This window comes from Cynocephalus volans, chromosome 1 (assembly GCF_027409185.1).
Source record: "Cynocephalus volans isolate mCynVol1 chromosome 1, mCynVol1.pri, whole genome shotgun sequence".
NCBI classification, from domain to species: domain Eukaryota; kingdom Metazoa; phylum Chordata; class Mammalia; order Dermoptera; family Cynocephalidae; genus Cynocephalus; species Cynocephalus volans.
Window position 1 is genome coordinate 75,371,878 of NC_084460.1, and position 20,128 is coordinate 75,392,005.

At 39.2% G+C, this 20,128-nt stretch overlaps 1 protein-coding gene across 6 annotated transcripts in view; it reads left to right on the forward strand.

The window, feature by feature from the left end:
* The first annotated feature begins 4,554 nt into the window (after positions 1 to 4,554).
* Positions 4,555 to 20,128, forward strand: part of HPS3 (HPS3 biogenesis of lysosomal organelles complex 2 subunit 1) — a 37,415-nt gene continuing 21,841 nt past the window's right edge. For 3 of the 6 annotated variants that reach the window (XR_010022980.1, XM_063091393.1, XM_063091406.1), the window contains exons 1-5: positions 4,555 to 4,863; positions 10,949 to 11,443; positions 12,026 to 12,197; positions 12,300 to 12,385; positions 16,285 to 16,477. Coding sequence is in view for 5 of the 6 variants with exons in the window: in XM_063091393.1 (XP_062947463.1) it covers positions 4,647 to 4,863; positions 10,949 to 11,443; positions 12,026 to 12,197; positions 12,300 to 12,385; positions 16,285 to 16,477 (1,163 nt within the window). In the remaining variant the exon portion in view is untranslated. The remainder of the gene's footprint in view (positions 4,864 to 10,948; positions 11,444 to 12,025; positions 12,198 to 12,299; positions 12,386 to 16,284; positions 16,478 to 20,128) is intronic. The other 3 variants (XM_063091415.1, XM_063091423.1, XM_063091432.1) reach the window with 3 other exon arrangements.

Below are 20,128 nucleotides of genomic sequence, written 5' to 3' on the forward strand. Positions count from 1 at the left end.
TATGAGTTGGAGGAAATCTCTTAGCCATTATATGTCTTGTGACTTTTAAAAAATCCCAAATATTTAAAGTATATAATATGATAAGTTTGGGCACATGTATATACCCATAAACCCATCACCAAAATCAAGATAATGAATATATCCTTCACTCCCAGAAGTTTCCTCCTGCTCCTCTATAATCTCTCCCTCTCCCTTACACCTGTGCCCCCCATTCAGACCCAGGCAACCACTGCTTTCTGTCACTATAGATTATTTTGTATTTTCTAGAATTTTATATAAATGGAATCTTACAGTATGTACTCTTTTTTGTCTGGCTTCTTTCACTTAGCATCATTATTTTGGGATCCTTCCATGTTGTAGTATGTATCAACAATTCATTCCTTTTTATCGCTGAATGGTATTTCATTGTATGGATGAAGCACAATTTCTTCATCTGTTGATCAAAATTTGAGTTGTTTCCAGTTTTTTTCTATTATACATAAAGCTGATTTGAAAATGTGTGCCAAAGTATTTATAAAGACATATGCTTTCATTTCTCCTTATACCTAGGAGGTGGGATGGTTGGATCATACAGTAGGTATATGTTTAACTTTATGAGAAATTACCAAACTGTTTTAAAAATTTGATGTACCATTTTATATCCCTACCAGTAGTGTATGAGAGAGCTCTAGTTGCTCCTCATCCTCATCAACACTTGTTATGGTAAGTTCTTTTAATTTTTGTCATTGTAATAAGTGTGTAGTGGTTTCTGACGGTGGCTTTGACTTGCATTCGTAAAATGACTAATATGCTGAGTATCCTTTTATGTGCTTATTTGCCATCTATATATCTTTGATGAAGTGTTTGTTCAACTCCTTTGCCCACTTTTGTTAATTGGGTTGTTTCCTTATTATAGTGTTTTGAGAGTTTTATGAATTTCTGAATACAAGCAAATATTTTTTTTCAGCCCATAACTTGTTTTTCATTCCTTTAGCAGTGTTTTTTGAAGAACAAAGTTATTAATTTTATTGAAATTCAATATCAATTTTTTTTCTCTGCATTGTATTTTTGGTGTTGTATCTAAGGAATCTTTGCCTCACAAAAGTCACAAAGATCTTCTCCTATGTTTTCATCTGTAAGTTTTAGGTTTTACACTATTTATAACCTATTTTGAGTTAGTTTTTATACATGGTGCAAAGTTTGAGTCAAAGTTTATTTTTTTGCTCAGTTGTTTCATCCACTATTTGGTGAAAAGACTATTCTTATCATACTGAGTTACCTTTGCACCTTTGTCAAAAATCATTTGCCCATAAATGTTCTATTAATATAGTGAATTACACTGATTGATTTTCAAATGTTAAGCTAACTTTGCATTTCTGTGGTAAACTCCTCTTGGTTGATTTTTAAAATATATATTGTTAAATCCAATTTGATAATATTTGTGTAAAATTTCTGCATCTGTATTCATGAGTGGTTTGTAGTTTTTGTTTGTTTGTTTGTTTGTTTGTTTGTGATGTCTTTTTCCTGGCTTTGTTATCAATGATGCTGGCCTCATAGAATAAGTTGGGAAGTATTCATGTTTTTTAGAGTTTCTGGAAGAGGTTCTGTAGAATTGATATTTCTTTTTCTTCATTAAATGTTTGCTAAATGTACAAATTAGGCCCTCTGTACCTGGAGTTTTCTTTGTGAGACTGCTCTTAACTACAAATGCAATTTCCTTAATAGATGTATGACAATTCAGATTATCTATTTTTTCTTGAGTGAACTTTGATAGTTTGTGTCTTTCAAGAGTTTTTGTCCATTTATATATCTAATTTTATATTAGCATAAAATTGTTCATTCCCTTATAATAAATATTATATCTACATATAATCACAAAATTATAAAAAAGTTTCAAGTATAGAACTGAGAACATTTTTTCCCTTAACCATTTGAGAGTCAGATGCTGACCTGATGGCCCTATTACTGCTGATAACTTAAATATGTAAACTGTATGTATACATACGGATAAAGTGTATAAGTATTCCTACAAATGAGGATGTTGTCCTACATAACCACAATATAACCATCAAAATCAGGAAATTAACACTACTATGTTGCTACCCTCTAATCCTCAGAGCCTGTTCAAATTTTGCCAATTGTCTTAATAATGCCCTTAATAGCAAAAGAATTATATATTGTATTTAGTTGTCATGTTCCATTAGATTCTTTCAGTCTGGAATTTCTCCAGTCTTTTCTTGACATTTTTGATCTTGGCACTTTTGAAAATTATAGGCCAGTTTCTTTGAGCATCTTCCTCAATTTTCATTTGTCTGATGTTTTCCTCACGATTAAATTCAATTTATGCAATTTTGGTAGGAATATCACAGACATGATGCCGTGTGTTTCTTACCGCATTCTATCACATGACACACAGTTTTAATTTTTCCCATTATTAACTAATTCTGTTTTTTTCCTTTTTGTGATTATAGTGTACTTTCCTTTGCCAGCAATGAGAAACTCACTGACCACTCTTCTCAATATATGAGGGCACTTCAAAATTTCATGTAAAGGGCCGGCCCCGTGGCTCACTCAGGAGAGTGCGGTGCTGGTAGCGCCGAGGCCGCGGGTTCGGATCCTATATAGGGATGGCCGGTGCGCTCACTGGCTGAGAGTGGTGCAGACGGCACTGAGCCAAGGGTCACGATCCCCTTACCGGTCAAAAAAAAAAAAAAAAAAGTTCATGGAAAGATTCATATTATCTTTCAATCCTGTTTCTCCAAGAACTTTTCGAAGTACGTGCATATATACTGAATAGATTGATCCTCCATGCCAGGCTGCCCTTCTCACATGAACACCCTCCTCACCCTGCCCTGGCGCTGACATCCCACACTGGGCCACCCTTTACCCTGCATGAACACGCTCTTCACCTTGCTCAGGTTCTGACATCTCACGTCAGCTCACCCCATCTGTGCATGCCCTACTCATCTGTCTGGGTGCTCTCCTTACTATAATCAGGCTCTCACACACCAAGCTTGGTTGCCTCTTTATAGGATATCCTCTTTACCCTTCTTGGGCTCTGACTCCTCACACAGGCTGTACCACGCCCTCATGGATGCCCCTTTGACCCCACTTGGGCTGACTTTTACACTTTCCACAGCTTTCTCCTCCCAGCCCCCCCCCCCCACCAGCTATGGTGGCCTTACCTCACTCTGCCCCACCTAATAGTTTCAAGATGAATTGTTGGGTGCTGGAAAGGGAAGAGAAGAGGAAGGAAGAGGAAGGGTTGTACTTTTATAAATGGTCTCTGGCTGCTCTATGGAGAACCGAATATAGGGCAGGGTTCAGCAGGGAAACCAGTTAGTCAAAAAAGGGCAATATGGCAGCTATTTGTGGAAAGGAAAAAGAGTGTTCATGAGTGTTGTATCTAGAACAGATGAGTTGTGGACTGTTAGTCTGGTGATTTTCTGTAGGAGCCTTCTATGAGTTTTGCTCCTGACCTGACCTACCTCCTCCTTGCCCATTTCTCTGCCTCACTGAGCTTGATGAACCTGTCTCCCGGAGAGTCCCTATTGGTTGGGGGAGCGAAGGCTATTACTTAGAGGTACTTTATTCACCTGGAGGGCATAAGAAATGGAGGTAAATTTAATTTCAATCCCACTGAACCTAATTTACAAATTCTTGAAATAAAGTGCTCATGAGGATGACTGAACTGGAAACTGACTGAAGGAAATTTTACTCTTTTCAGTTCTGTCCCTGTGTGCCAAAATAAGACAGCATCCTTCTTCAATCCATCCATACCTACATATTTTCTAGATGAACTGGAAACAGTAGCTGTAATACCCACTTCATCTAAATCTGTTAAAAACGGAGGGGAGTGGGGAACGTGACCACGACCTCCAGGTGGAGATGTCAGGAGATATCAGATCAAATATGGAGGACATGGGTTACCGGATAGTCTTAGGAGCCTGGATGAGAGCCAGGGGATTTCCTTTCTAGCTCTTTCATCCTCTGGGTCTCAAACTAACCTTCTGTCAAATGCTTACAAGATGATGTCCACGTATCCTTTCATTCAACAAATATCTTTTTGCCAAGCATGTTCAAGACGCTGATTCTTGCATTCTAGAATCTAGAATTCTAGACCATTCTAGAATTTCCAATATTTCTGAGCACCTCTTCAGTGTGGTTAGCCCTGAGTTGAGCCATGTGCACCCCTTTTGGTTTTTGCAGCCCCATTCTCCAGAAGCTCACAGGCTACTGGGAAGACAAGGCGTAATGCCCCTGAAGCAAGTACCAAATGGTACAAGACAGCAAATGATAAAGTACTAAAACGTACTCAGGGATCAAAAACATGCCGCCTGGCCCAAAGCAGTAACGTAAAAAGACGAAGGAAAGACACAGCGGTCTCTGCACCCGCCAATCGCTGAAAGTGGAGCCTCGGAGAGCCGTGGGCCGTGTGGTCGAAGGCGCGGAGACCCAGGGCCTGAGGGGCGAGCGGTACCGCGTCTCTCCTCCCACGCCCGGCGGCGGCTCCTTTAAGAACCAGAGCGGCAGGCGGGGCAGCTGGCGCTCACGTGACTCAGCGCCGCCAGCTTGCTCGCGGAAGCGGTCCTTCCTCTGCGGCCGGCCGGGGTCTCGGGGCGCCCCGCGGGCGGGCAGGCCGAGCCGGTCCGCAGCCCGGCGCCGGGATGGTGCAGCTGTACAACCTGCACCCGTTCGGGTCGCAGCAGGTGGTGCCCTGCAAGCTGGAGCCCGAGCGGTTCTGCGGCGGGGGGCGTGACGCGCTGTTCGTGGCGGCTGGCTGCAAGGTGGAGGCGTTCGCGGTGGCCGGCCAGGAGCTGTGCCAGCCGAGGTGCGCCTTCTCCACGCTGGGTCGAGTGCTGCGACTGGCCTACAGCGAGGCGGGTGAGGAGCGGCGGGGCCAAGGGGCAATTGGGTATGGGCGTGGGGCCTCCTCCCTAGCGGACCCAGCGTGTAGGCAGCCTTCCTGAGTGGGGAAGGGTCTGTGGTCTCGCCGGGCAGGGCCGCTGATTGCTGAAAGAGCTGTGAGCTTTGCGTTGTCGTGGCAACCGTAGCCGGGAGCCCGCGCGGGGCGGGGGCAGATGCCGAATGCTGCTTCTCACGTTGCGTCCTTGCCAGAAAGGCCTGTGTTAGACTCAACCCAGACCCTCCAAACAAATACATACAAGTTCGAGCACATAGCAGAGTAGAAGGGAGAGTAGTATCCTGAATCTCCAGGTACTCCCAGTTTCAACAGTTGTCGCCGCTCATAGCCAGTAAGTCCTTTTACATCTACCTCCACCCACTTCCTGTCGGTTTTGAAAGCTCACATTGTGCGCTGGTTTTTCAATGTATGCAAGTGGAAGTCAGGTCTTAAACTGCCCCGCCCCCAATGCCCCTTAAACAGCTGCAGGAGCATCCACTACACCAGAAGTGTGAAGCAATATCAAGGCGTACTGTGTGGGTGTGTATCTCTATTTTAGAAAAATCTAGCATTTAAAAATAGATGCTTTTCAGATTACAGAAAGATTCACCATAGGATTCTTTTCACTGTCAAATACACTTAAGCTTTGATTCGTAGTTTCCGAGAGGGGTGTAAAGTGCAGTATTGACAGTGGAAAAGCCGATGGCTGTGGTACTAACAGAGTGGTGAGCATGAACCTGGAGGGTTGGAGATCTCCCTCTAATCCCTGCTCTGCAGCTGGTTCGGTGTGAATTTACAGAAACCTTTGGGTCTCAGTTCCTGTTTTTAAAAAAGTAAGTTGAATTATTAGATCAGTAATTTTCAGACATTGGGGTTTTGTGAACCAGTTAAAAACTGTGGAGCTACTTACATAGTATCTGAGTATTTTGTCAAGTAAATATATATATTTCTTAAAAATGAAAAGTCCTGCTATTTACTGTCACCATTATTTATGACAGAAAAAGCACTTAGCACCTAACATTGTATACCTTTAGCTTTATGAGCAACTTACTATGCAGTCATTTTTTGTTTTTGACTAATGACAATAACAACAGGAGCTTGCACTGGTTGACAGACCTGTTTGAAAACCACTCATTAGCTCTGAAAGTTCCCTTTAGTAAGCAGGAAGATTGTGATTTGGTATTTCTTTTGAAATCCATCTCTCATGGTTATACCCTTTACAATGTTGGTAGTTTTTCCTACTCTGTCCCCTTTCAGGCATGAGTTCTCACCTTCAAGATTTCTGTTAATTGGTGAACTTACCAGTTGCAACTTGTGTGAGAGAGAGAGAGAGAGAGAGAAAGAGACAGACTCATACACAGAGACAGACAGTATGTTTACGTGATTTGCTCCATTCTTCCAAATAGACCTTTATGCTAGAATTTGAAATGGCAGGCATTTTGTAAACCTCTTGCTTTCTTGCCTTTCAGTAGTGGTGATTTCTGGGATCCTTGGATTGCTACTTCTTGTGCATAAGAATTACCTGGGGAGCTTTAAAAAAAATCTCTGTCCACACTCTCAGGGATAGAGTGTTAGTTTCTCTGCTGGGGTGAGGCCAGCATTGAGGGAGTCAGATGTTTAGCCAGGATTGAGAACCACTGACCTAGAGCCACACTGGCCTCAGGAGGCCGTGAGTATCATGGTAACCTCATTCATGAGCCTTGAAGAACAAAGGTGTTTTTGTAATCCATTGGCTGCCTTAGAGAAAGTTCAGGAGTCATGTGGGATGGCATTAACATCATGGCTCATATAGCTCAAGGGTGACTTTTAGTTCATGGCTTGAACTTCATTTCCTGGGTTCAGTTCCTATTAATCACACATAATCACATAAGTAGGGCTGACTCCTGGCTGTGCTGATATCCAGATAATTTGTTTCCCACTGGAAATTGCTTTTGCCTTTGGCCCCTTCCTCCCATTCACAGTAACTGGGACATGTTATTCTTGCTCTCACTGCCCAGTGTCTTCCTCTGTAGCAAATTTCTCCCTGTCAGAATGGAAAGAATCTTTTATCAGCCGTTTATATTCACTGTAAATGTTTTGCAGATCCCTTACCCAAGCAGAAAACGTTTTCAGGTGTTTTGTTTTTTTGGTTTTTTTAAATCTCTAATTAGCTGAAAGCTGTTCTCCTTTTATAAAATTTGAGGGCATTAGGGAGATATTTTGAAGGACAGTACATCATCGGTAAGGGAAAGTTAATTTAGATTTTGTGTGTGAAGCGAAGAAGAGGGGAGATGAGAGAACTCCCTGCTCCTGAGACAGAAAGACCTGGTGGCCAGGGTCAAATGTTCTGTGAGGACCTCTGGTGCTGGATCACTGTTTTGGGAGTGTCAGGGTGGTGGGGCAGGGAGGACAAAACCACATGGCATCACCTTTCCTTTAACACCAGGGTACTAAACCAGCCCTAGCACATTCACACCACGTCCCCCCCCACCCCCCACCCCAGCCCTACTGCCCTTCAACTTTTCTGAAGTCTTAAAACATAATTTGATGCCTCATGTATTATTGTATTTCTGCCTTCTGGTATCAGTTTTGTCATAGAGTGCAGCCTTTTCCTTAATCTGATATATTACTGTTTACTGGGTTTGTGATTTTGCTACATAAAAAGAGAAGTTTACTTATTTTAAAAATCAGTAACTCTCAGTTTAAGAGTAAAAATGAAAATGATTTTTTTAATTTACTTAATGAAGACAGAAACTGTTGTAAAAGAAGTAAAATAAAGCACTAGGCATATATTCCTTACAACATTTTAGTTTTCTTATAAAGGGTTACAACCTCCACACAATCCTGTAGACTTATATATCTCTTCTGACAGTTTGAGAGGTAGCATTCTTGGGGAATGAGCATAGGCTTTTGAGTTAACCAGATCCAGGTTTAAGTCCCAGCTTAATGATTTGTTGGCTCTGTTGCCTTAGGCAAGTTACTTAGCTTGTCTGACCCTCAGATTCCTGATCTATAAAAGGGGGAAAGATATATATCTTGAGGGGCTGTTGTGAGGATTAACTGAGAGAACTTTAAAGCTCTCATTGTAAGTCCTGTCAGGTAGACACTTAGCAAGTGCTAGTTCATCATTTACAGAACAAGCCATTAATCCAAAGACATATGAGGGTATTTCAAAAAGTTTATGGAAAAATAGAATTAAAAGCATATGACTCTTTCCATGAGCTTTTTGAAGATCCCTCACATAACTCCATACGGGCACTATTTTTGCAGAATATAAACTAATTTGCAGAACATAAGCATAGTTGATATAGGCACATATTTATAGGTACATGAGTAAAAAGTTTTTATTATAACTAAACAAGTATTCTTAGTTTTGATTCATTTACTAACCTGAATATGACACCAAAAGTATAGGCAAACAAAAGAAAAATATATAAATTGGACTTCATCCAAATTAAAGGCTTTTTTTACATCAAAGGACCCTATCAACAGATTGAAAGGTCAACCCATGGAAAGGGAGAAAATGTTTGCAACTATATATTTGATAAGGAATTAATATCCAGAATATATAAGGAATTCTGCTATAACTCAACAACAAAACAACTTGATTGAAAAATGCGTAAAGGACTTGAATAGACCTTTCTCCAAAGAAGGTACTTAAATGGCCAAATGCACATGAAAAGATGCTCAGCATCACTAGTCATTAGGGAAATGCAAATCAAACCACAATGAGATACCACTTCACATCCATTGGGATGGCTGTTATCAAAACAAAGCAAAAACAGAAAATAGCAAGTGTTGGGGAGGATGTGGAGAAATTGGAACCCTTCTGCACTGCTGGCAGGAATGTAAAATAGCGCAGCTGCTGTGGAAAACAGTATAGTGGTTCCTCAAAAATTAATATGGAATTACCATATGATCCAGCAATTCCACTTCTGGGTATAAACCCAAAAGCACTGAAACCAGAGACTTGAACGGATATTTGTATACCAATGTTCACAGCAGCATTATTCCCAATAGGCAAAAGGTGGAAGCAATCTAAGAGTCCCTTGACAGGTGAATGGATAAATGTATATGACTGAATATTAGTCAGCCTTGAGAAGGAATGAAACTCTGACACATGCCGCAACATGGATGAACCGTGAAGACATTATGCTCAGAAATAAGTCAGACACAAAGGGGCAAATACCGTATGGAAAAATACTATATAAACTACTTCTCTGGAACAGTGAGCAAACTTATGGCACCTGCAGAGTATATTTAGGCATTCTACCAATATCTCCAGGGACAGAACAGGTTCAGCCTCCATTTCTGTGGCATCAAAGGAATGAGCATCAGGAGAAAGCCATCCTCCTCTTGAAGGCTGGATCATTTTGGAGGAAGGGGGTGCCTGGTCAGCCCAGTGAATGTCTGCAGAGAGGGGTAGCACCTGCTTCTTTGCTGCATATGTCTGTGAGAAGTCACTATAGCAGCAGAGTTTAATAGGTTATACATTTGGAAAAACTGAAGTTAGATCCCTGACTTATCCCCCCTCCTCACCCACAAAATTCTAAAGATTAAAAATTTAGATTAAAAAACAAAAACAACAACAAAAAGAAAAACCTCCACTAAAAGAATATATAGGAGTATATTTACAGAATCTGGAAAGTATGGGAGACTGTTTAAGCAAGGTAGGACACTCAGAACCCAAGGAGGAAAAGATACATCTCTGACTACACCAAAATTGTACAGTAAAAGATGCCAGGAACTACGTCAAAAGTCAGATAATAAACTACCAAAAACTATACTATGCATGGCTGACAAAGGGTTAATATTCCTTTTACCTAGAGAGCTGCAATTCCTTGATGAGAAAAACAAATCAACAACCTAATAAAAAATGGAAACTTACAGAAGAGTAACTATACATGGCTGATAAATGGCCAGCATTATAAGAGATCTGGGAGATGTAAATTATAATAACCATGAGAGTCCATGTTTTTCCCCCCTCATGTAGAGTTCATGCTAGTGAGGATGTGGGAAAATCAGTCATGTTCAAACAGTGCTGCTGGCAATATGAATTTCTGTTATCTAATTATAGTAATCTGGCAGTATTTATTAAAATTTTAAGTGCACCTGCCCTTTGGCACAACATTCTCACTTTTGGGAATCGAGGTCATTAAAACAACCCTCCTCAGTAAATAAATGTATAGGTATAGGCCTATTTAGTACAGTATAAAATATAGTGGCAAAAAAAAAATGAAATATTTGAATATATATCAGTAGGAGAATTGTTGAGTAAACTATGGCACATGTATATGTAGGCTCTTTTACAGATATTGAAAAGGATATGTCCATATGTAGACCTGGAGGGAAAGATTTATTGATAATTTTTAAGTTGCAGATTCTTAAATGAATTTAGTGTGATTCCATTTTGATTAAGAAAAAAAAAAAAGATGACAAAATGCCACTCTGCAATCTGTGTTTACATGAGAGGTGTTGAAGGGCACACCCCAGGCTGCATGTTAACATTGGGTCTTTGGGGACAGGACTACAGTGTACCTCTACCATTTTGACTTATCACAACAAATATATGTTACTTTTATAAGTTAAAAATCTCATACAATTAACAATTAAAAGAAAACTTGGATTTATATTTTGTTTAATATTTCCAACTTTGTCCTATTTCTCAGAGTTGTGACTTGTGGTAAGAGGAGGGGTTGAAGTGTAACTTCTGCTAACCCCGAGTTCTGTAAATCACTCCTGATTGTAATCAGTCACACTAATACTGCTGAACCCTGTGTGCCAGTGAGCTTTGTCGGAGCTGTAAGTGTAGAGCTACAGTAAACACTTATAGCTCATATGAGGAATAAAAAGGAAAATTCCTGTAAGTTATATGAATAATTGATAAGTTATCTTAAGATACTAAGATGAAGATTGTATTTCAAAACCTCAATGCCTAATGGCAGTTAAAAATAAATGCAAGATATCGTTACTTAGGGTTTTGTTCTGCTCAGGCATTAATTCAGCCATTTGTGTTAGGGTTCATTAATAGTTCCATTTTGTGGTTGTTTCTAGTTGCAAATTCTGAGTATCTTATTTCCTTCTCAGGAGACTATTTGGTAGCAATTGAAGAGAAGAACAAAGCCACGTTTCTACGTGCTTATGTGAACTGGAGAAGTAAAAGGACTGAAAACTCTCGTGTGTGTATCCGAATGGTTGGGCATAAGGTGGAGGCACCCTTCAGTGAAACCTTGAGAGACCAGATGTTTATTATTGAAATGCCACTTTCTGAGCCCCCCTTATGCATTTCCTGTTGCCCTGTGAAAGGAGACCTTCTTGTTGGCTGCACAAATAAGTTAGTCTTATTTAGTTTGAAGTATCAGATCATTAATGAGGAATTCTCAGTATTGGACTTTGAACGTTCTTTAATTATACACATAGATAATATCACTCCTGTTGAAATTTCTTTTTGTGTTGGATATTTCGCTGTCATGTCGGAATTAGAAGTCTTAATCCTAAAACTGGAGTTGGACCCTAAAAATGGAGAGAGAGTTAATCACCATCCACATAAGACGAACAATCCAATGAAACAGACAGAAGATGGTAAATAATGAATTTAATTTGTTTTCTTGTTTTAGGCATAGACAAAACCTTCACCACTGGCAATCTAGAAGGGCACTAATATATATGGTGCCAAGCCACATTATAGATTTAGTTATTCCTATTACATGTGATTTGGGTTTATGATCTGGCTGTCCATATCTTATTCTGTAGCATGTAAATATATTTCTACATATATTTTTAATAGAAGTAATGGAACAGCCACTGCTGGATGAGAAGTTTCAGGTCCTAGTTCTCATATTTATTAGTTGCATGACCTTGGGTTAGTAATACCATCTGAGTTTCAATTTCCTCATGTGTAAATGGGAATAATAATACCTATTTTGTTGTATTTTATCAATTGTTGTGAGGAATAAATGAGCAAGTGCTAAGATTTTTCAAAACTGTTTTCTTGTAAATGCATGAAATATGTGTGTATAAATAAATATAAGGATTTTATATTTATTTATAAGAAATAAAATTCTTATATTTCTGTTTAATTGTTGGGAGGATGTGAAATGTAATTCTTATTCAAGCAGATAATAGTATTTGAAGTTGTTAAACTCTTAAATTTTATTTTTTAAGGCATCAGTAATGAAACTTCACAGTTTGAGTCAGATGACTTTGTTATTTGCCAAAAGCCCATGGAACTTCTTGGAGAAAAAAGTGAACAGTCTGGAGTATCTGTTACACTGGAGTCTACAGGATTAGCTGATGAAAAAACAAAATATTTCCACATTCAGCATCTGCTCTATAGGTATTAGAGAGCTTTTTATTCAGTAGCATTTAATATATGTGAACATGCTTAAAGTACCTAAAAATTAGATTTCTCCATCTTTCTGTTTTTTTCAACCCACAGACGTTTTACTCCTGATATTTCATCCTATGTCTCACCTGACGACATCAGGTTGCATTCCCTTCAGCTGCTACCCATTTACAAAACTGGTGAGTATGACAGTGCTGTATAGTGCAGTGACAGGGAAGGCTCTGGGCTGGGAGAGAAGACCAGTGTCAGTAATAGGTTTGGTTCTTCCACTGAGTCCCTCTGTGTCCCTGGACAAGTTCCTTAGCAAATACCTGCAAGCACTAGAAAGGGAAGTCATGTCTGCTAGGAGAAGTCATAGGGCATGACAGACCCTTTCTGAAATGATATTTCCCTTTCTGAAATGGTCTCTAGGCCCAGAAAGGGAAATCAGAGCCCTATTAGAGCTGAGTTTTATCTGGGTTCCAGCTAAGTATTTGACAAAGCTTCTTATAACGGCCTGGTAGCAAGGTGGGAAATTGTGAACTGAATGGAAATTCATTTAGAGCAGTGGTTTTCAACCCTGCTGCACATTGGGCTTACCTGGGAATACTTTTAAAAATGCTGACACCCAGGCTGTACATACTGGAGATTCTGACTTAATTGGTCAGTTATGGGGCCTGGATATCAGTATTTTTTAAAAGCTCCCCGGGAGTTTAATTGACACCAAGATTGAGAATTACCAATAGGCTCTGCACTTAGATGTCTAGAAAAAGATAAATATTATTCTGATTAAATGTCTTTATAACTTCATTTTTTTCCCTTCCTTTTAGTAAACATTGAGTACCTACCATGTTGAGCGTTGTGCTAAATACTAGGGAATCAACAATGAAAAAAAGTAGGCAAAGTACTTTCACTTACAGAGCTAATCATCTAATTGGGGGAGGCAGACATTAATTGAATAGTCACAAAATCACGATTACACACTGAAATGAGTGCTCTGTGAGAAAGGAACCCCACTGTGAGATCCTATAACCAAAGTTCCTGACCCCATCTTGGGGTCAGGGAAGGCTTCCTGAGGAAGATCTGAAGGGCTAATTCGGCTGACTTGGGGATGGGAGTTTGTGCAGGCTGAGAGCATTCCAGGCGGAGGAAGCAGAAAAGGCTCCGTGGTGAGGGGAGAATCTTATGTTTGAGGAACTGAGAGAAGCAAGACTGTGGAGAGTGGAGCCAGGGAGACAAGGCTGGAGATCTGACAGGGCCAGTAGCCATGTTAGAGAGTGAGCTCTTCATCCAGTGAGCTTCCTGTAGCACTTGGAATAAAAACCCCAAATCCATTCCATGGCCTACATGACCCTACCTCTGACCTCATCTTGTGCCACTCTCACCTGCTCACTATTCTCCATCCACAGTGGCCTTACTCTGTTCCCCAGATGTGCCGGCTATGCTCTTGTCTGAGACCTGTTAGTTGCTCTTTCTGTGCTTAGAACGTTCTTCCCTCAGATCTTGTATGACTGTCGCATTCATGTCATTCAACTCACAGCTCAAGTGTGACCTCACCACAAAGGACTTCCCTGACCTCTCAATGTAAAATCTCTCTTCTCCACACACTGTGGGGTTTACTTGTTTATTCTTCATCCCAATCCCCATCACTAGAAAGACAGGTCTGTGAAAGCCTTATCTCAAAAGCCTTGTTTTGTGCACTGTTGTATCCCTAAAACAGCTGCACTTAGAAGGCACCTGATGAATATTTACTGAATAGACAAACGAATGAATGAGCAGTGTGTATCTGTGCTAGTCCCTGATGGATGAGTAGAATTTTTAGAAGATGGAGATTTTGGTAAGATACTACGTAAAAGGAACCACCGTATACAATGTATAAAATTATCATGTGTGTTTGGAGATTAGTGAGAGTTTCTTTGTGGCTAGAGCACAGTCAAGAGTAGGAAAGAAAAGAAGGAAAAAAAACTGGACAATTGGCTTTGTGCCAGTTGTGGAGAGTACGAAATTGTACTTCTGATATTAATGGGTGTCCTTGAAGAGTGTCAATCAGAGGAGTACTTTATTTTAAAACTGGCTGCAAACATCACTCAGCATCCGGGAAATGCAAATCAAAACCACATTGAGATACCATCTAACCCCAGTTAGGATGGCTAAAATCTAAAAGACTCTGAACGATAAATGCTGGCGAGGCTGCGGAGAAAAAAGAACTCTCATACATTGTTGGTGGGACTGCAAAATGGTGCAGCCTCTATGGAAAACGGTATGGAGGTTCCTCAAACAATTGCAGATAGATCTACCATACGACCCAGCTATCCCACTGTTGGGTATATACCCAGAGGAATGGAAATCATCAAGTCGAAGGTATACCTGTTTCCCAGTGTTTATCGCAGCACTCTTTACAATAGCCAAGAGTTGGAACCAGCCCAAATGTCCATCATCGGATGAGTGGATACGGAAAATGTGGTACATCTACACAATGGAATACTACTCAGCTATAAAAACGAATGAAATACTGCCATTTGCAACAACATGGATGGACCTTGAGAGAATTATATTAAGTGAAACAAGTCAGGCACAGAAAGAGAAATACCACATGTTCTCACTTATTGGTGGGAGCTAAAAATTAATATATAAATTCACACACACACACTCACACACACACACAAACCGGGGGGGGGGAAGAAGATATAACAACCACAATTATTTGAAGTTGATACGACAAGCAAACAGAAAGGACATTGTTGGGGGGGAGGGGGGGAGGGAGAAGGGAGGGAGGTTTTGGTGATGGGGAGCAATAATCAGCCACAATGTATATCGACAAAATAAAATTAAAAAAAAATAAAAAATAAAAAAAAATAAATTTCCAATCCATCACAAAAAAAAAAAAAAAAAAAACTGGCTGCAAAAAATGTCAAACACATATAGGTAGAAAATAATATACTGAACTCACCCTGTGAACCCTTCACATGGCTTCAGCAGTGTTGCTTATGACCATTCCCTGCTCCATACCAGATTATTTTAGTGGCAATCCCAGGGTTTATACCATTTCATCCATAAGTATTTTAGCATATGTCTCTAAAATAAAAGGATTCTTTTACTTAAACCCAAAATACCATTACACATTTAAAAAAAATTCTGTGATAGCAAATATTTAGCAAGTGTTCAAATTTCCCTGATTGTCTAAAAAATTTTTTCTACAACTCATTTGTTTGAATCACATTCCAAATAAAGCTCATACACTGCAATTGGTTGCTATGTCTTTTAAGTCTCTTTTAATATAGGCTCTCCCTTTCTCTCTTTGCTATTTATTTAGCAAGAAATTGGACTCTTACTGTAAAATTTTCTATGATTCGAATCTTACTGATTGAATCCTCACAGTGCCATTTAACATGTTCCCGTACCCACTGTATTTCTGGGTTAGTTGGTAGTTAGAGCTAAGTAGCTAGATCTAGATTCTCACTGTCCAGTATGGTAGCCATTAGCCAGATGTTGCTATTGAGCACTTGAAATGTGACTAGTATAAATTGAGATATGCTGTAAGTATGAAATACGTATTAGACTGTGAAGGCTTTGTACAAAATATATATAAAACATCTCATAAATTCTTTTGTTTATTTTTTGAAATGGTAATATTTTGAATATGTTGTGTTAATACAGTATTATTAAAATTCAACTTGTTTCTTTTTACTTTTTAAAATGTGATTATTAGAAAACTTTAAATTACAAATGTGGCTCACATATTAACAGTGCTTGTCCAGACTCAGGTGTGATCAGATTTTTCTTTTTTTTTTTTTGGCACCACAAGTAGTATTGAGTTCTGCTGGAAGGCACATGGTATCTGGTTGGCTCTTTTTGATGTTAATAACCATTGATATCATTACCTAGATCTGTTAATTTATTAGGGGTGGCAAAATGGTGATATTTTAATTATATTATTCCTTTTTCATTTCTTACTGGCATTCTTCTATAAAGAGCAACTTCCACTTAGCAACTCTTTAGTTACCTACTGATGCAGTTTGCATAAAAAAGTCAAGATACTGATGTTTTTCCTTTAATTATTGGCTTTTACAATATTTATTTCTTTTATTTTTACATGCAGGTTTTCTTACTTCTGATGGAAAAAATTTGTCTCAGGAAAAAGAGTTGCTGAGTCTCTTTTGTTTTTTCTCATTACCACACGTGGGCTATCTCTACATGGTTGTCAAATCTGTTGAATTAATGTCAGTCTACCAATATCCTGAGAAGTCTCAGCAGGCAGTGCTCACACCACAATTTTTGCACGTCATCACAAGGTACTGTTTCAGTGTCACTTGCTGGCCTTTGAGTCACGTATATTTCTGTAAGTTCTTGAGATGCTGCCAAAGTCTTTAACTGAGAATTGTGTGAACTAGTATAGAGCACTGTAAATTAATGAGTTACATCTGTCTTTTCAAATCCATCTTTTGATGGCCCATACCTCCATTTTCAATATCAAAGAATTAGTCTCTGGTTTCATCCTTGTTTTGTTTCTTTAGATTGGATGGGGATCCTTATAAGGAAGTATAAGATTCTTCATGAAAGAAGATTTTTGTAGGGAGTTCTAATGAAGAGTCAGCAGGGCCAGTCAGGGTATCTTCTTAGATTCTTTTTTAGATTTCCTAAAATTTTTTCTCAATGCTGCTATATTCTTTCAGTATGAATTGAGTTATTACATAATGGTTTAGAACTATGAAAGGGCCAGAAAGATGATCTGGTTCTATCCCTTGATTAGTATACACATGGGAAAATAGTCACAGAGACGCTGGGATTGGCGCAAGTTATGTGACTAATTAGTTGGCAGAGGCCTTCTAAGTTGCTTTACCCTAGTATGCTGGCATGTGAACTGGGTTCCTGAGCAGTTTGATCTCATTTCCTTTTATCCCATGAGTAAGTGATGCTTTTGGTTTTATTTCCTATTTTTTGGGCTTAGATTATGTTCAAGTTACTGCCTTGGGCCAAGAAACTAATAATAAGATATGCCATCTGCTTTCTAAAGCAACAGTATAAGAGAAGGCCAGAGATACGTACAAGAGGCACAGACACTAGGAGATTTTTGAAAAATGTCTTAGGACTTCAAGAAGGTGCTGTAGGCACTGTGAAGAGAGAAATTACTTCTGGCTGAGTCCATGTGGGGAAGTTTCAGATAGGCAGTTGTGTTCAAAATGAGGCCTGAAAGCTAGTTAGAATTTTGACTGATGGAGATTGGGAGAAATGGGCATTATTGCTGGAGGGAATACTATAAACAAAGGCTATATCCAGTTTTTCAGGAACATCTAATAATGAATTGCACAGGACAGTGACTTCTTTTTTCAACTGAGCGAGTATCAGAGTCTCCAGGCACTGGAGTGTATTTCCCCCTGCATCAAAGCCCCGTGGAGATTCTGATGCTCACCCCTAGTGAAGGTGCTCCCCTCTCCTGATTTCTGGTGTAAGGACAAATGTTACTGATGGGAATGTTCTTCTTAAGTAAACGGTGTGGAGGTGGTTGGTTTTCCCAATTTTCAAAGTGTCGTGTAGTGATGTTCTTTAAATATGAAGAAGCTGAAAAGTAGTGGGAATAATGCTTGAGAGATAGCTTAAGGCTTTGGAAATTAAACTAAGGAAGTTTTTAAGGTTTTGACCAGAGAAATGGATGTGATTAGAGCATTGCTTTAGGAAAATTAATTGTGGCCATTAGGGAGGATGGATTGAACACAGAGTGATAAGCTACTAGAATGGCCCAGGCAAGGATATTGAGGAGCTGTATTCAGGCAGGGCAATGCCAATGAGAGGAAAAAGAAGGATGGATCGGAGAGGCTTCAGCAGGAGAGTTACAAGATTTGGTGACTGATGGGATAAGGGGGATGGAGGAGGCATGAAAAACCCCACTAGAGTTTTGAGCCGCTTTTATTAAAGAATGGAGGCTGGTGTATTGTGAGGCGAAGGGGAAGTTTGGTTTAGACGTGTGTGTTTGAGCTGCTTGTGGAATATCAAGAGGGAATGCTAAGTAGGCTTTTGGACACATAGGACTATAAATTAGGGTAAAGAGAGAAGCTGAGAAGTTTTATTACCGTCAAAAAAGAACTGATTATCAAAGTAGTGAGTCTGGCCCCAAGAGTGTATAGACAGAGACAAATAATTGGAGAACTAATCTCTGGTAAATGTTGTGTTTAGTAAGCAAGAGGAAGAAGAGAAGGATCGTTAAGGTTGCAGAAGAACCTAGGAAATGATAGCATTTTGGAATTTAGGGAAAAGGAGAGGGAGAAGAAAGGAATAAAAATATTAATTTCTGTCCCAAAATATTGATGCAAAATACTGTCCATCTTTTATCCATTTGATTGCATACATGTACAGGACACTGAGAATTTAGTGAGTGGAACCGTTAGATTTTTCCTCCATTTCTGTTATGAATAAGTCATGAACTAATTTTAAGTGTAAACTCCTGAAAACATATTATTATGAGGGTTTGAAGGTACTTAAAATTTGTGGGTTTTGACTGCCTCCAGGTAGGAAAGGAGCTTTTCTTAGTATAAGTATTAAAAATACTCTGACATTATTAAATTGACTGTGGGACCATTAGACATTAGTTTAGCAGTAGTTATATGTAAATTCAGATAAGGCTCCCCACCTCTGCTTTTAAAATCATATATTGTTGAACTAATTTTTTACATGTTTTTTATTTTACCCAATAGATATATATTTTATTATTTATTTATTTATGACATTGAATTCAAATTCTTTATTTGCCTATCTCCCCCAATAGACTGGGGCTCTACCGGGTAAGGGAAGATGCCTTATTCATCTTTACCTCCCCGCTACCCAGCACAATGACTGACACCCATGAATGTCTGATGAGTGAATGGATGCTTACATTTTCACTTCCAATAAATATATATTTTAGAACTATCTTGTCCCATATGTTTGTCTTGAAAAGTTTCTTGAAGATTGGTATGTTCATATACCTAAAAAAAGCAAGAGATTGTTTTTTTAAGGATCAAAGAACAATATAAAATCATGTAAAATGCTAACCTTATAGAAATATATAAATAGGAAACCCCCCATTTCCCCATAATCCTGCTCTCCAGAACCAACCACGTCAACAATTGGTGTATGCATATTCATCCAACTATTTTTTTATACATTACGTTTACTACTATAACTTATTTTTTACAGAAGTGGATCATACTATGCCCACTATTCAGCAACTCTTTTCATGCCAGCACGTTGCAGTTTACTTTATTCTTCTCTTATACATCTGCTTAGTATTCTAGCAGTAGCCAACAAGCTAGGTTACTGTAGGTGGAGGTGAGTCAGAGCACCCTGCCTTTTTATCTCTAGAACCTAAAGGTCATTTATCTTTGTGGTCAGAGCTACTCTCAGTTGTCGTTCTGGCCCCACTGCAGGTGCCTGTTTTGCTCCCCACTCCCTTGGTTTACTTCCCAAGGTTGCTAACCGTACTCCAGATTTGTAAATGGTGATCCTGCTGTCCTCGTTATTGTCATGATTCCAACGGTTATTTCCCAGAACTTTGTGGAATTGGGCAGAGATGGCAGTGGACTGAGGCTGAAGTGGCAGCAGCAACAGATGGAGAGAGTCCTGACTGAAAACCTCTTTCCTACGTTGTACAAAGGCTCCCAACTGAACGTGTCAGGATGCCTTTCTTATGGAAGAAGTATTTCTTCTACTTTAATATTGCTGTTAGGTTTGCTTTAGTCCTTTATTTTTATTTCAAAAAGTACACTTTTACTTCTTCCGCTTTATAGTCTGCTTTTAAGAATCATTCTTGTGAACACGCTGCAAGATGGGTTTTGTGGTAATTTCTAAGTTAATTGTTAACACTCTGATATTGACATTAAAAACAGTTAACTTAGATAATAATGACAGATGACAAGCAGGCATGTATTATGTAATTACTGTGGGGTCCTTAGGTCCTTTTACTGTGCACA